General features: G+C 45.4%; 1 protein-coding gene across 3 annotated transcripts in view; it reads left to right on the forward strand.

Annotated features, from left to right (window-relative positions):
* The window catches only part of ARHGEF3 (Rho guanine nucleotide exchange factor 3), a 308,141-nt gene that overhangs the window by 247,350 nt on the left and 48,582 nt on the right, over positions 1 to 12,209 (forward strand). The window contains exon 1 of one of the 3 annotated variants that reach the window (XM_073574134.1): positions 8,423 to 8,836. The exons of the other annotated variants lie outside the window; for them this stretch is intronic. Coding sequence (XP_073430235.1) covers positions 8,747 to 8,836 — 90 coding nt within the window. The 5' untranslated portion in view covers positions 8,423 to 8,746. Of the gene's footprint in view, positions 1 to 8,422; positions 8,837 to 12,209 lie in introns of those variants that run through there. 3 annotated transcript variants of the gene reach the window in all.

Consider the following 12,209-nt stretch of genomic DNA (forward strand, 5'->3'; position numbering starts at 1 on the left):
GTGCAAATAAATAAATGAGCTGACTAGTCATGAGCAAATGCGCCATGATAAGGTTTTATCTGAGCATGCTCGGGTGCTAACGGAGTGTCTTCGGCGTGCTCGAATATTATGTTTGAGTCTCTGCAGCTGCATGTCTCGCGGCTGTTCGACAGCTGCAACACTTGCAGGGATTGCCTGTTTGTGCATGCACAGGAATAAAAATGGATGGCGCCTGCCCAAGATTTCAGCTAATGTCACAACAAAAACTATAGCCAGGGTTACGTGAGGATAACTGGAGGACTTCCAAGGGTTGGGGACAATTAAAGAGCACTTGCCAGATCATTTGCATAATCGACAAAGTTGATTTTCTGTACAATAATGGGTCATCCAACAGCAAAGCTCGGTATATTGCTTAGGCCTCTTTCACACTTCAGTTTTTTGCATCAGTTCAAATCCGCCAAAAAGTCAGACAAGCGGATCCGTTCTCAACTGATGTGAACGGATGGCACAGGATCCGTTTTCAGACGGATCCTGAAAATGAGGAAATTTAAAGGAACCGCTGGCCGAGAGAGAGAGGTTTTTTTTTTTGTCCGGCACCCGGAAAGAATTTCGGGTTAAATGAGTGTCTGGAGGATCCGCCAGAGAAAAAAACGTTGCAAGCTCCGTTTTGAAATCTTTGAGGATGGTGATGGACAGCAACTTTTGGCGGATCCTCAAAAAAAAACGGATGCAACGGACGGAAATCCGTCACAATCCGCCATTAATGGAAGTCAATGGGGGAAAAAAACGGATCCTCAAAAGAAAATTGAGGATCCGTTTTTTTCAAAACCTGGCGGATTGTGACTGATTGTAAAAAACTGAAGTGTGAAAGAGGCCTTAGTTGATGCTCCAGATCCTGAAGCTTAAGCTCCAATTCCCTTGAATGGGAGTTAAGCTGCAGTACCTGAGAATAACCACTATACAATGTACGGCGCTGTGCTGTTCTTACTGTGTTGATCGGCAGTGGTGCCGGGGGTCGGACTTCCATCATTCTCATATTGATGACCTATCCTAATTACTTTGTGGATTGTTTTTTATTTTTATGTTCCTGCTCCAAAAATGGTAATAAAAATAAAAAGATTCTCAAAAACTTTAAAAGCCCGTCACTCTGAAAAAAGAAAAAAAAAAATTGCCCTCTGTCCCCTCGAGAACCATTGGGAATCCAACAGGTAAAGAGCAAACACATAATCAGTAAATGCCCTGGTAATTACAGGTATTGCTAAAATACAGATAACTCATGCCCAGGGAGCAAATGCAGCCCCTAAAAGCTTTTGTTAATGGGATCCCTGAATTACAAAAACACTGATTACTGTAGAATTCCCCCCTCTCCTCTTAAGGAAATTTGCAACTCTATAGGACTCTGACAGAGGGCACTTTGTGGAGTAGTGATGCTGATTAATGGGTATAATGTCAGGACGACCTCCCCCAAACTCATTTCATTAACATGGCTAAGTCCTATTTGTGTCCTCTCTTATGTAAAGCAGCAGAGTACAAAAAAGTCATCACTCCTTCCCAATCCTGCAGCCATATAGGAACTGACTTGCAAGATACAAGAGCGAGAAAATGGAATTTCATTAATAATAAATATCTCACTGATTTCAAGAGATTGTGCTGTTAGAAAACATATACTTCATTATTAATTGTACCGTAATGTACAATATACAACCTATTAATATTTTTTGGTGCCACAATCATCTCTCTCCTGGTTCCGGGTTTGACAGCTCCTCTTCCTGAATATCATCATTACTGTTTACACAGGATAATGTGCCGCCTAGGACAATGATTTTAAAAAAGCCCTCCTCCTCCCATCAAAATTGGTGTCCTCTTAATATATTGCAATCATCATATCACGTGATAGCATAGATCTGATGGAAAAGAGAAGAATTAGCTGGGTGCTGGATAGAAAGGCAAAACGAGCAATTGTAAATACACAGTCCTATATAATATGATGAGTGCTTCTTTAATGCCAGCCTGAATGGCGGCTCATTTACAGTTAGGTCCATATATATTTGGACAGAGACAACATTTTTCTAATCTTGGTTCTAGACATTACCACAATGAATTTTAAACAAAACAATTCAGATGCAGTTGAAGTTCAGACTTTCAGCTTTCATTTGAGGGTATCCACATTAACATTGGATGAAGGGTTTAGGAGTTTCAGCTCCTTAACATGTGCCACCCTGTGTCTTAGAAGCCCTAGAATAGGCTTAGGCAGATCATCACACAGAAGCCAGGCCACCTGCAAAGCCCTATGTGAAGCACCAGAAATTTCAATGGACAGGGGCAGATGGAGCAGAGTCCAGACTAGGGACAGGTGTGTAACACCTACAGAAGGTTAAAACTGAACGTGTGGCAGGAGCTATACTTTCAAGTATATTTTCAGAGCTGTGTATGTATTCGTAATATCTATTTCTCACCATAATATTCCTTGTATCCTGCATTTTCAACAGTTTATCCCTCTAGATCAGGGTTCCCCAACTCCAGTCCTCACGGCCCACCAACAGATCATGTTTTCAGGATTTCCTTAGTATTGCCCAGGTGATAATTGCATCACCTGTACAATACAAGGGAAATCCTGAAAACATGACCTGTTGGTGGGCCGTGAGGACTGGAGTTGGGGAACCCTGATCTAGATCATAACTTGCAATTGACTCTGAGACGGTGAAAGGAAACTAGGTGCTATGATGTCTCCCACATACAACAGAGGACACAGAGTGATTCCCGATTCTCTTTCCTTATTTAGCACACAGGCAAAAGCAGCAGGAGCATGAGGACATTATACAGCAGTACTGAGCTGTGTAGATGTGAATCTGGGTATGAAGGAAAAGACTTGTTAGAAAGCTCAGCACAATCTTTTTGTGTCTCTCCTGCATTTTTCCCCACTCTGCTTGTCATTTCTCTACTCCCTTCTCTGTAGAATGTAATAGGCGGTGTAACAAGACACCTCACTATGCTCGCAGTCCAGCTTGCCTTGAGCAATAGGAGTTCAGCTGATTTTTTTTTTACAAAGTGAATTGTGAGTTGGGGGGGGGGGGGAGTGACTCATAAGTGGATAGCAAAACAGATTTCTCTGATAAGACATATTACAGAGTTTGTTAGATTCTTTTTATTTCTGTTGATTTATGCAAAGTTTTCTGAAAGTACAGTTCTCATTTAAGCCCCCAAACCAAGTTTCAGTTTTGCGTTACAATGACTCATGCACCTCAGGGCTTGATCATATCTGAATGTGTATTAGATTTCTTTTACTGAAGAAGCTACGTTGGGCTTCTCCAGTAACGCAGGCCGTTTTTACAACTGTCTTTCATAGACAAAATAGAAAAGGATGTAAAAACCTGCCCAACAAGTATCTGTTAATGAAGACAAAAATTGGATAGGGATTTGGAAAACCTGCCCAGCCTGGAAATGTGAGAATGCAGCTCCTTGCTCGTTTTGGTCCTGTTTTAGGAAATTATAAATATTCAAAGAACTGGGGCATAATAAAATAATTTTTTTATCACCTTTAATTTTGGATAGAAATTCTTTGAATGAGAAATAAAGACGGTCCTTTAGGCCGGGGTCAGACTTGCGAGAAACTCGCGCATCAATACCCGGCGCTGCCGCTGGCACTCGGTAACGGAGTGTGCAGCTGCATAGAAATACACGCAGCTGCACACTCCGCTCCCGAGTGCCAGGTATTGATGCGAGTGTCTCGCATTGCACATGCAAGTCTGACCCCGGCCTTACTCACATAAACAGACATCTGCCTGACATTTGTAATGGAAGCAGCATGGGACGAAAGATGAGCGATCCCAGGTACTGTTGTTATAAGGCTTCGTTCACACCTGTGAGTTGACGTTCGGTTGGTTGTTCTGTTTTTAGGAACAAATGGAATGAATGCCCAGAATGGATCTGTTACATAACTGATGCAAATGGAATCAGGAAGATCCCAATGAATATTATTGGGTCTGTCTTGGTTCTGTTACATGTTCATTTTTTTTAGAAATAGAGAGAAAGCTCAATATCGAGACCTTCTAAAAAACGGTCTTTTATCAGAATTCAGATGTACCCCAAAATAATCAATGAGATTCCCCCACTTTCCAGTTCCACCAGTTATGCCAAAGATCGGTTCTTGACATTAATTCCATTTGTTACAAAAAATTGGATCCAACAAACGCGATGACAAAAATTCAAGTGTGAACGTGCATGTAGTTGTAACTCTTGTAATCGTTAGTGACTTGCAAAAAAAATTGGCATTGTTTTTTTATTCCTGCATTTTATCTGTCCACGTACAAATTATCAGAAGAAAATAAAAGCGTAGAAAGACATTATCTAAGATTAGAAAGGAACAGAAATAGAAATGGTGAGAGAGAACTCCGTGAGATGAAAGAGGAATACACAGCCATGCAGCAAAGGAGAATATATAGAGAGCAATGAAAGAGAAGTGGATAAGGATGAGATAGAAGTAGAGAGGAGGCAAGGAGAGAGATGGGGTATATAGAGGAAGGAGACAAAGAAACATAGGAAGAGGCAAAACAGAAAAGTGCAGAGAAAGCGAGAGAGATAGAGAACAATGAGAGGGGAAGAGACAGACAGGAAAGGTATAATGAGAGCAATGAGATATGGCAGGAGACTGGCAGTAAAGGTGGCTCAGTGGTTAGCAGTGATGCTATGCTTCTATAAGCAATGCTTAATAACAATACCAAGCCAAGAGAGAGGGAAAGAGACAGATAGTAGAGGTATATACAAGAAAAGAGAGAGGGAAGGAGACAGATAGTAGAGGTATATACCAAGGAAAGAGAGAGGGAAAGAGACAGACAGTAGAGGTATATACCAAGGAAAGAGAGAGGGAAAGAGACAGACAGTAGAGGTATATACCAAGGAAAGAGAGAGGGAAAGAGACAGACAGTAGAGGTATATACCAAGGAAAGAGAGAGGGAAAGAGACACAGTAGAGGTATATACCAAGAAAAGAGAGAGGGAAGACAGATAGTAGAGGTATATACCAAGGAAAGAGAGAGGGAAAGAGACATATAGTAGAGGTATATACCAAGAAAAGAGAGAGGGAAAGAGACAGATAGTAGAGGTATATACCAAGAAAAGAGAGAGGGAAGGAGACATATAGTAGAGGTATATACCAAGAAAAGAGAGAGGGAAAGAGACAGGTAGTAGAGGTACAGTATATACCAAGGAAAGAGAGAGGGAAAGAGACAGACAGTAGAGGTATATACCAAGGAAAGAGATATAGTAGAGGTATATACCAAGAAAAGAGAGAGGGAAAGAGACAGATAGTAAAGGTATATACCAAGAAAAGAGACATATAGTAGAGGTATATACCAAGAAAAGAGAGAGGGAAAGAGACAGATAGTAGAGGTGTATACCAAGAAAAGAGTGAGGGAAAGAGACAGATAGTAGAGGTATATACCAAGAAAAGAGAGAGGGAAGGAGACAGATAGTAAAGGTATATACCAAGAAAAGAGACATATAGTAGAGGTATATACCAACAAAAGAGCGAGGCAAAGAGACAGACAGTAGAGGTATATACCAAGAAAAGAGAGAGGGAAAGAGATAGTAAAGGTATATACCAAGAAAAGAGAGAGGGAAGGAGACATATAGTAGAGGTATATACCAAGAAAAGAGAGAGGGAAAGAGACAGATAGTAGAGGTATATACCAAGGAAAGAGAGAGGGAAAGAGACAGATAGTAGAGGTATATACCAAGAAAAGAGAGAGGGAAAGAGACAGATAGTAGAGGTATATACCAAGGAAAGAGAGAGGGAAGGGTATATACAGCAATTAAAGAGGGGTCAAAACAGTGAAAGTCATATACCAAGCCATTAAGAGAGGGGAGAGACAGACACAGAGAGCAATAAGGGGCAGAGATTGGGGGGGAGGGTTGTAGTATTGAGACAGGAATAGAGAGCAAAGAGAGTGATGGGGAAGAGACTGTCACACACAGTGAAGCAAAGCTGTCCATAGACTATAAAGCAATGATTGGAAGAGGGAGGGCGTTTCATTCTGAGTACAGGGGAGTGCAGGGTAGGAGGAGAGGGCCGCTATCTGAGTACAGAGGAGCCCAGGGTAGGAGGAGAGGGCTGCTATCTGAGTACAGAGGAGCCCAGGGTAGGAGGAGAGGGCTGCTATCTGAGTACAGAGGAGCCCAGGGTAGGAGGAGAGGGCTGCTATCTGAGTACAGAGGAGCCCAGGGTAGGAGGAGAGGGCTGCTATCTGAGTACAGAGGAGACCAGGGTAGGAGGAGAGGGCCGCTATATGAGTACAGAGGAGCCCAGGGTAGGAGGAGAGGGCCGCTATCTGAGTACAGAGGAGCCCAGGGTAGGAGGAGAGGGCTGCTATCTGAGTACAGAGGACGGCAGGGTAGGAGGAGAGGGCTGTTATCTGAGTACAGAGGAGCCCAGGGTAGGAGGAGAGGGCTGCTATCTGAGTACAGAGGAGCCCAGGGTAGGAGGAGAGGGCTGCTATCTGAGTACAGAGGAGCCCAGGGTAGGAGGAGAGGGCTGCTATCTGAGTACAGAGGAGCCCAGGGTAGGAGGAGAGGGCTGCTATCTGAGTACAGAGGAGACCAGGGTAGGAGGAGAGGGCCGCTATATGAGTACAGAGGAGCCCAGGGTAGGAGGAGAGGGCCGCTATCTGAGTACAGAGGAGCCCAGGGTAGGAGGAGAGGGCTGCTATCTGAGTACAGAGGACGGCAGGGTAGGAGGAGAGGGCTGTTATCTGAGTACAGAGGAGCCCAGGGTAGGAGGAGAGGGCTGCTATCTGAGTACAGAGGAGCCCAGGGTAGGAGGAGAGGGCTGCTATCTGAGTACAGAGGAGCCCAGGGTAGGAGGAGAGGGCTGCTATCTGAGTACAGAGGAGCCCAGGGTAGGAGGAGAGGGCTGCTATCTGAGTACAGAGGAGCCCAGGGTAGGAGGAGAGGGCTGCTATCTGAGTACAGAGGAGCCCAGGGTAGGAGGAGAGGGCCGCTATGAGTACAGAGGAGCCCAGGGTAGGAGGAGAGGGCCGCTTTCTGAGTACAGAGGAGCCCAGGGTAGGAGGAGAGGGCTGCTATCTGAGTACAGAGGACGGCAGGGTAGGAGGAGAGGGCTGTTATCTGAGTACAGAGGAGCCCAGGGTAGGAGGAGAGGGCTGCTATCTGAGTACAGAGGAGCCCAGGGTAGGAGGAGAGGGCCGCTATCTGAGTACAGAGGAGCCCAGGGTAGGAGGAGAGGGCTGCTATCTGAGTACAGAGGACGGCAGGGTAGGAGGAGAGGGCTGTTATCTGAGTACAGAGGAGCCCAGGGTAGGAGGAGAGGGCTGCTATCTGAGTACAGAGGAGGGCAGGGTAGGAGGAGAGGGCTGCTATCTGAGTACAGAGGAGGGCAGGGTAGGAGGAGAGGGCCGCTATCTGAGTACAGAGGAGCCCAGGGTAGGAGGAGACTAGAGGGCTGCTATCTGAGTACAGAGGAGCCCAGGGTAGGAGGAGAGGGCTGCTATCTGAGTACAGAGGACGGCAGGGTAGGAGGAGAGGGCTGCTGAGTACAGAGGACGGCAGGGTAGGAGGAGAGGGCTGCTATCTGAGTACAGAGGAGCCCTGGGTAGGAGGAGAGGGCTGCTGAGTACAGAGGAGCCCAGGGTAGGAGGAGAGGGCTGCTATCTGAGTACAGAGGACGGCAGGGTAGGAGGAGAGGGCTGCTGAGTGCAGAGGAGGGCAGGGTAGGAGGAGAGGGCTGCTATCTGAGTACAGAGGAGCCCTGGGTAGGAGGAGAGGGCTGCTATCTGAGTACAGAGGAGGGCAGGGTAGGAGGAGAGGGCTGCTGAGTACAGAGGAGGGCAGGGTAGGTGGAGAGGGCTGCTATCTGAGTACAGAGGAGCCCTGGGTAGGAGGAGAGGGCTGCTGAGTACAGAGGAGCCCTGGGTAGGAGGAGAGGACTGCTATCTGAGTACAGAGGAGGGCAGGGTAGGAGGAGAGGGCTGCTATCTGAGTACAGAGGAGCCCAGGGTAAGAGGAGAGGGCTGCTGAGTACAGAGGAGGGCAGGGTAGGAGGAGAGGGCTGCTGAGTACAGAGGAGCCCAGGGTAGGAGGAGAGGGCTGCTATCTGAGTACAGAGGAGCCCAGGGTAGGAGGAGAGGGCTGCTATCTGAGTACAGAGGAGCCCTGGGTAGGAGGAGAGGACTGCTATCTGAGTGCAGAGGAGGGCAGGGTAGGAGGAGAGGGCTGCTGAGTACAGAGGAGGGCAGGGTAGGAGGAGAGGGCTGCTATCTGAGTACAGAGGAGCCCAGGGTAGGAGGAGAGGGCCGCTATCTGAGTACAGAGGAGCCCTGGGTAGGAGGAGAGGGCCGCTATCTGAGTACAGAGGAGGGCAGGGTAGGAGGAGAGGGCTGCTATCTGAGTACAGAGGAGCCCTGGGTAGGAGGAGAGGGCTGCTGAGTACAGAGGTGCCCTGGGTAGGAGGAGAGGGCTGCTCTCAGGGATCAGGCAGTGGGTGCAGAGAGCAGGTTGTGGTGATGGGCTGCAGCCACTTCCTCCCCCAGAACAGAAGAGAGGAGGGATTTCTCTGATGACTCTGGTGTAGTGTTTCCATTGCTTTCCCCTCTCCCTCCCCAGTGTTAGTCAGCCTCTGCAGTCAGCCAGTGTAATGCGCTCACGGAGAGATCACAGCTGGATTCTGCACTCTCTCTGGAGCTGAGAGGCTGCACTCATCAGTTTTCCGCTCAGGATCCACTGTGACCACCCAACCGACCCACCCGACAGCCACAATGGTGGCGAAGGATTATCCCTTCTATCTCACCGTCAAGAGAGTCAATTTAACTCTGGAAGTCAAGAGTGCAACTACCAAGAGCATTGAGGTACCGATGGATGATGGATGGATGATTATTATTTATAAAGCACCATTGGTTCCATGGTGCTGTACATGAGAAGGGGTCATGGATGAGGGTCTTCCCTGGTGCTGTGTGCTCCCATAGAGGCTCATACTTGGAATATGACCCCAGTTAGCTTTCCCTGGAGAAGGGAGATGAATGAGACTTACACACTCCATACTATGTTGGATGCTGTCCAGGCTGTCTGGTTATGTTCATTAGTGTTTGGATTCAGGTTGTAAAAGTCTCTTGTCTGAAGTCTCCATTGAACAGTCTGTGATTTCTGTGGCTATTTTGCTACAGTCTAGAAGACAAGTTTGATTTTTTTTTTGTAGCTATCACTGTATCCAAATGTCCCATGTGCTTTGGTCTCCATTGTCTGTTCTGACTCTACTGATACAATGTTGTTTACAAACATCAACAAAATGTAACAACAACCCTGCATTCTGCTAATCGGTGGGAAGCTCACAGGTGTTTGCCTTGTGCGCACTCAGCCGGTGATGACATGGTTAAATGATTGTGTCAGCTAGGCAGGTAATGGACACCAGTGAGGTGTCACTCATGCCAGACTGCAAAAACAGAACATTTTGTAACCTGTCTGGACACATCTGTTATGAAGCTTTACCTGTCAGGAGAGAGAGAATTCCCTTCTCAAATGTTCAAGCATCAAACCAAACCTAGTATAATTCATCCTGTAATCTTCTAGTAGGTGGCTTCAATCTAAACATGTCAGGTATAATAATCGTTAACCATCCCTCTTTTATCCCTTTATTGAAGCCTGTTATTAACTTCTATGTGCATGCCATGCATGTAAGCGGAGTTCACCAGCATGGCGGCATTACATAAGGCTATTCACACTATTGCACTTGGCGATTACTAATGACAAACCCAAGGTCCCTAGTAGCAAAATAATCAATGTGAAAACGTGTAATGCCAGTGGATGTGTAGTAACACATCAATAGTAACGCAGCATTGATTGGCATATTTTTCTATAAGGGCTCGTACATGCGAGAAACTCGGACGAGTCTCGCACGTCAATACTCGGGACGGGAGCGTGCGGCTCCATGTATTTCTATGCAGCTGAACGCTCTGATCCGAGTGTCGGCGGCAGTGCCAGGTATCTGGCATGTGAGTATGAGCCCTTACGCTAAGGCCACACGATAAAAAAATCGGTCCAATTTTCATCCAGAATAGTGGGACGATTTTTTTTTCTCACAGGTCCTCCGTGTGCAATCCATTTTTCTTCCCTACTCAGCAGCCATGAATTTTTTACAGGACGATTTACAGTTTCCAATGTTACGGAATTGCAGCGTATCTGTAAAAATCGGACACTCTGATGGTCCGTAAAGGCATCTGATTTTTTTGTCTTGCACCCATCCAATTTCGAAGACATATCGCAGCATTGTTGCAATTTTTCTCACGCCAAATACAGCTGAGAAAATAAAAACCGCAGACCTGCAGTGCCTCGCTGAAAAACATCAGTCCGAGTGTAATCCTTTTTTTTTTTATCGGATTGCAGTCGTCCAAGTTATATGCTCTGCTGAACGAGCTCTAAATCTTGTGGGGTTTTTTTTTCTGGAATATCTGCCTAGATCAAGTGCCACCTGCATACGACGATTGCAGAAATTTCTGCAGTAAATTGGTGTGTGAATATGGCTCCGGAATCAATCATTTTCCTCTGCACCACTGTTTCATTTATGGGAATTTTTTTTTGTTTTGTTTTATTAGTAATTTTATATTTAAGCTTCAGGATAATATGAAACCAGATCACAACTGAGTATCTTATTCAGGCAGAATGACGATAAGATCTTATGTGCAACTACCTGGAAACAACAACCGATATGATAAAATAGCAGGAAATCGTCTTCGGAGGCGGTGAATCAGATGATGATCTTATGAGATACTGATGTGAATTCGGGTTCCGGCGGTTCTCTTTTTACATTTTGGTTAATGCATTGAGTGATAGGTTATGCAAGAATCTTACAGAGCGGAGTTGGAGACACCACCAGGCACTGCCTTGTACAAAGCTGCTCATATTATGATCAAGGTTCTGTGCTTATATAAATATCTAACGCTCAGGCTCAGTGCCCTCTGTCTTTTACAAAAATTTTGTCTTTTTTTTTTTTTTTTTACCACGAAAAGGTCCAACGTTTTGAAAAATACCTGTCCTGCCAAAGTGGAATGTTTCATGATACATTGCAATGACCTTGTCCTTTGGTTTTAAGGTCTCCACTATTGGGGATGATGAACATCATATAACGCTCCATTGTACCAAAATAGTAGGGGAAGAAACTGCCGAATGGGCCGTGGAACTTTTCTAATTAGATCATCCATCTCATTGCACCAATTTATTTCTTTACTAATGTTTCGATCTCATTTCAGCGCAATGTGTTTTGCAAAAAGTGGTCAAATTTAGCAAAATTTATCCATCAGCAGATCATGATTGACATCGCATTTTTGCTCAAAAACAAAAATGGTCCACTTTGGCCAACTTTCATCCTATGTGCATGGGCAGCTTAGCCATGAGAGAAGTAATCTGCACCATATTTAACCATTCTTGGGGTGACCTTCAGACAATCTATGGTGGAAGACAAGTAGTCACTAACATCACAAGTGTCTGCAACTATGAGCAAAACCACTTCACTGTTGGCCAATCTAGGCTTGATGTGAGAAGTAAAAGACCTGTTCAATCACATGCTTATACAAATATTTAGTAAGGACTGTTAGTAAACTTGGTCTCACTTCTTTTCAGCCCTGTTTTTGCTCCGGGTACATTGTGCCGGGAACAATGGTTTGTTATGAATTTGGCTTCTATACAGATTGTATGTGCAGTTTCCGAAGGCGAGTTCTTCCAGATAACCGAGCCTTGAAAAACTTTGACCTTTGTTTGCTCAGGCACTTCTAGACCTGCAACAGCTGCCAGGATCTCTATGGGATCAACAGGTTTCCTCAGTCTTTTGAAGATGTATTTATGGCCAAAGAGGCAGCATTCCAGGTCTGGGGGCAGCAGGGGTTCATCAACTCGGCTTGTGGTCACAGGCAGGGGGATCCTTGTAGGAACATGCTGCTGCAAAGTCTGATTTTTTTTTTTTTTAAGTACGGTATCTACTGTAAAATTTAGACCTTTGTGTCAATGGCTGCAATAGAAAATTAGAACCCTTAACCCCCAATCCAGCATTTATATGGCATAAATTTGAGAAAAGCAGAATGATTGATTGCTTTTGTGGGGGTCCTATCGGTAGCCATATAGCTTGCCACCAACTTCTTCTTAAATGGAGTGTAACTAACTGGTTCCAAATGATATTTCTATAGATCAACCTCCCCCAAAATGCCATTACCTAATGTTTCTCTCATTTTCACT

Source organism: Dendrobates tinctorius, unplaced genomic scaffold (genome assembly GCF_039654945.1).
Source record: "Dendrobates tinctorius isolate UK_male_01 unplaced genomic scaffold, ASM3965494v1 ptg000038l, whole genome shotgun sequence".
Lineage (NCBI taxonomy): Eukaryota > Metazoa > Chordata > Amphibia > Anura > Dendrobatidae > Dendrobates > Dendrobates tinctorius.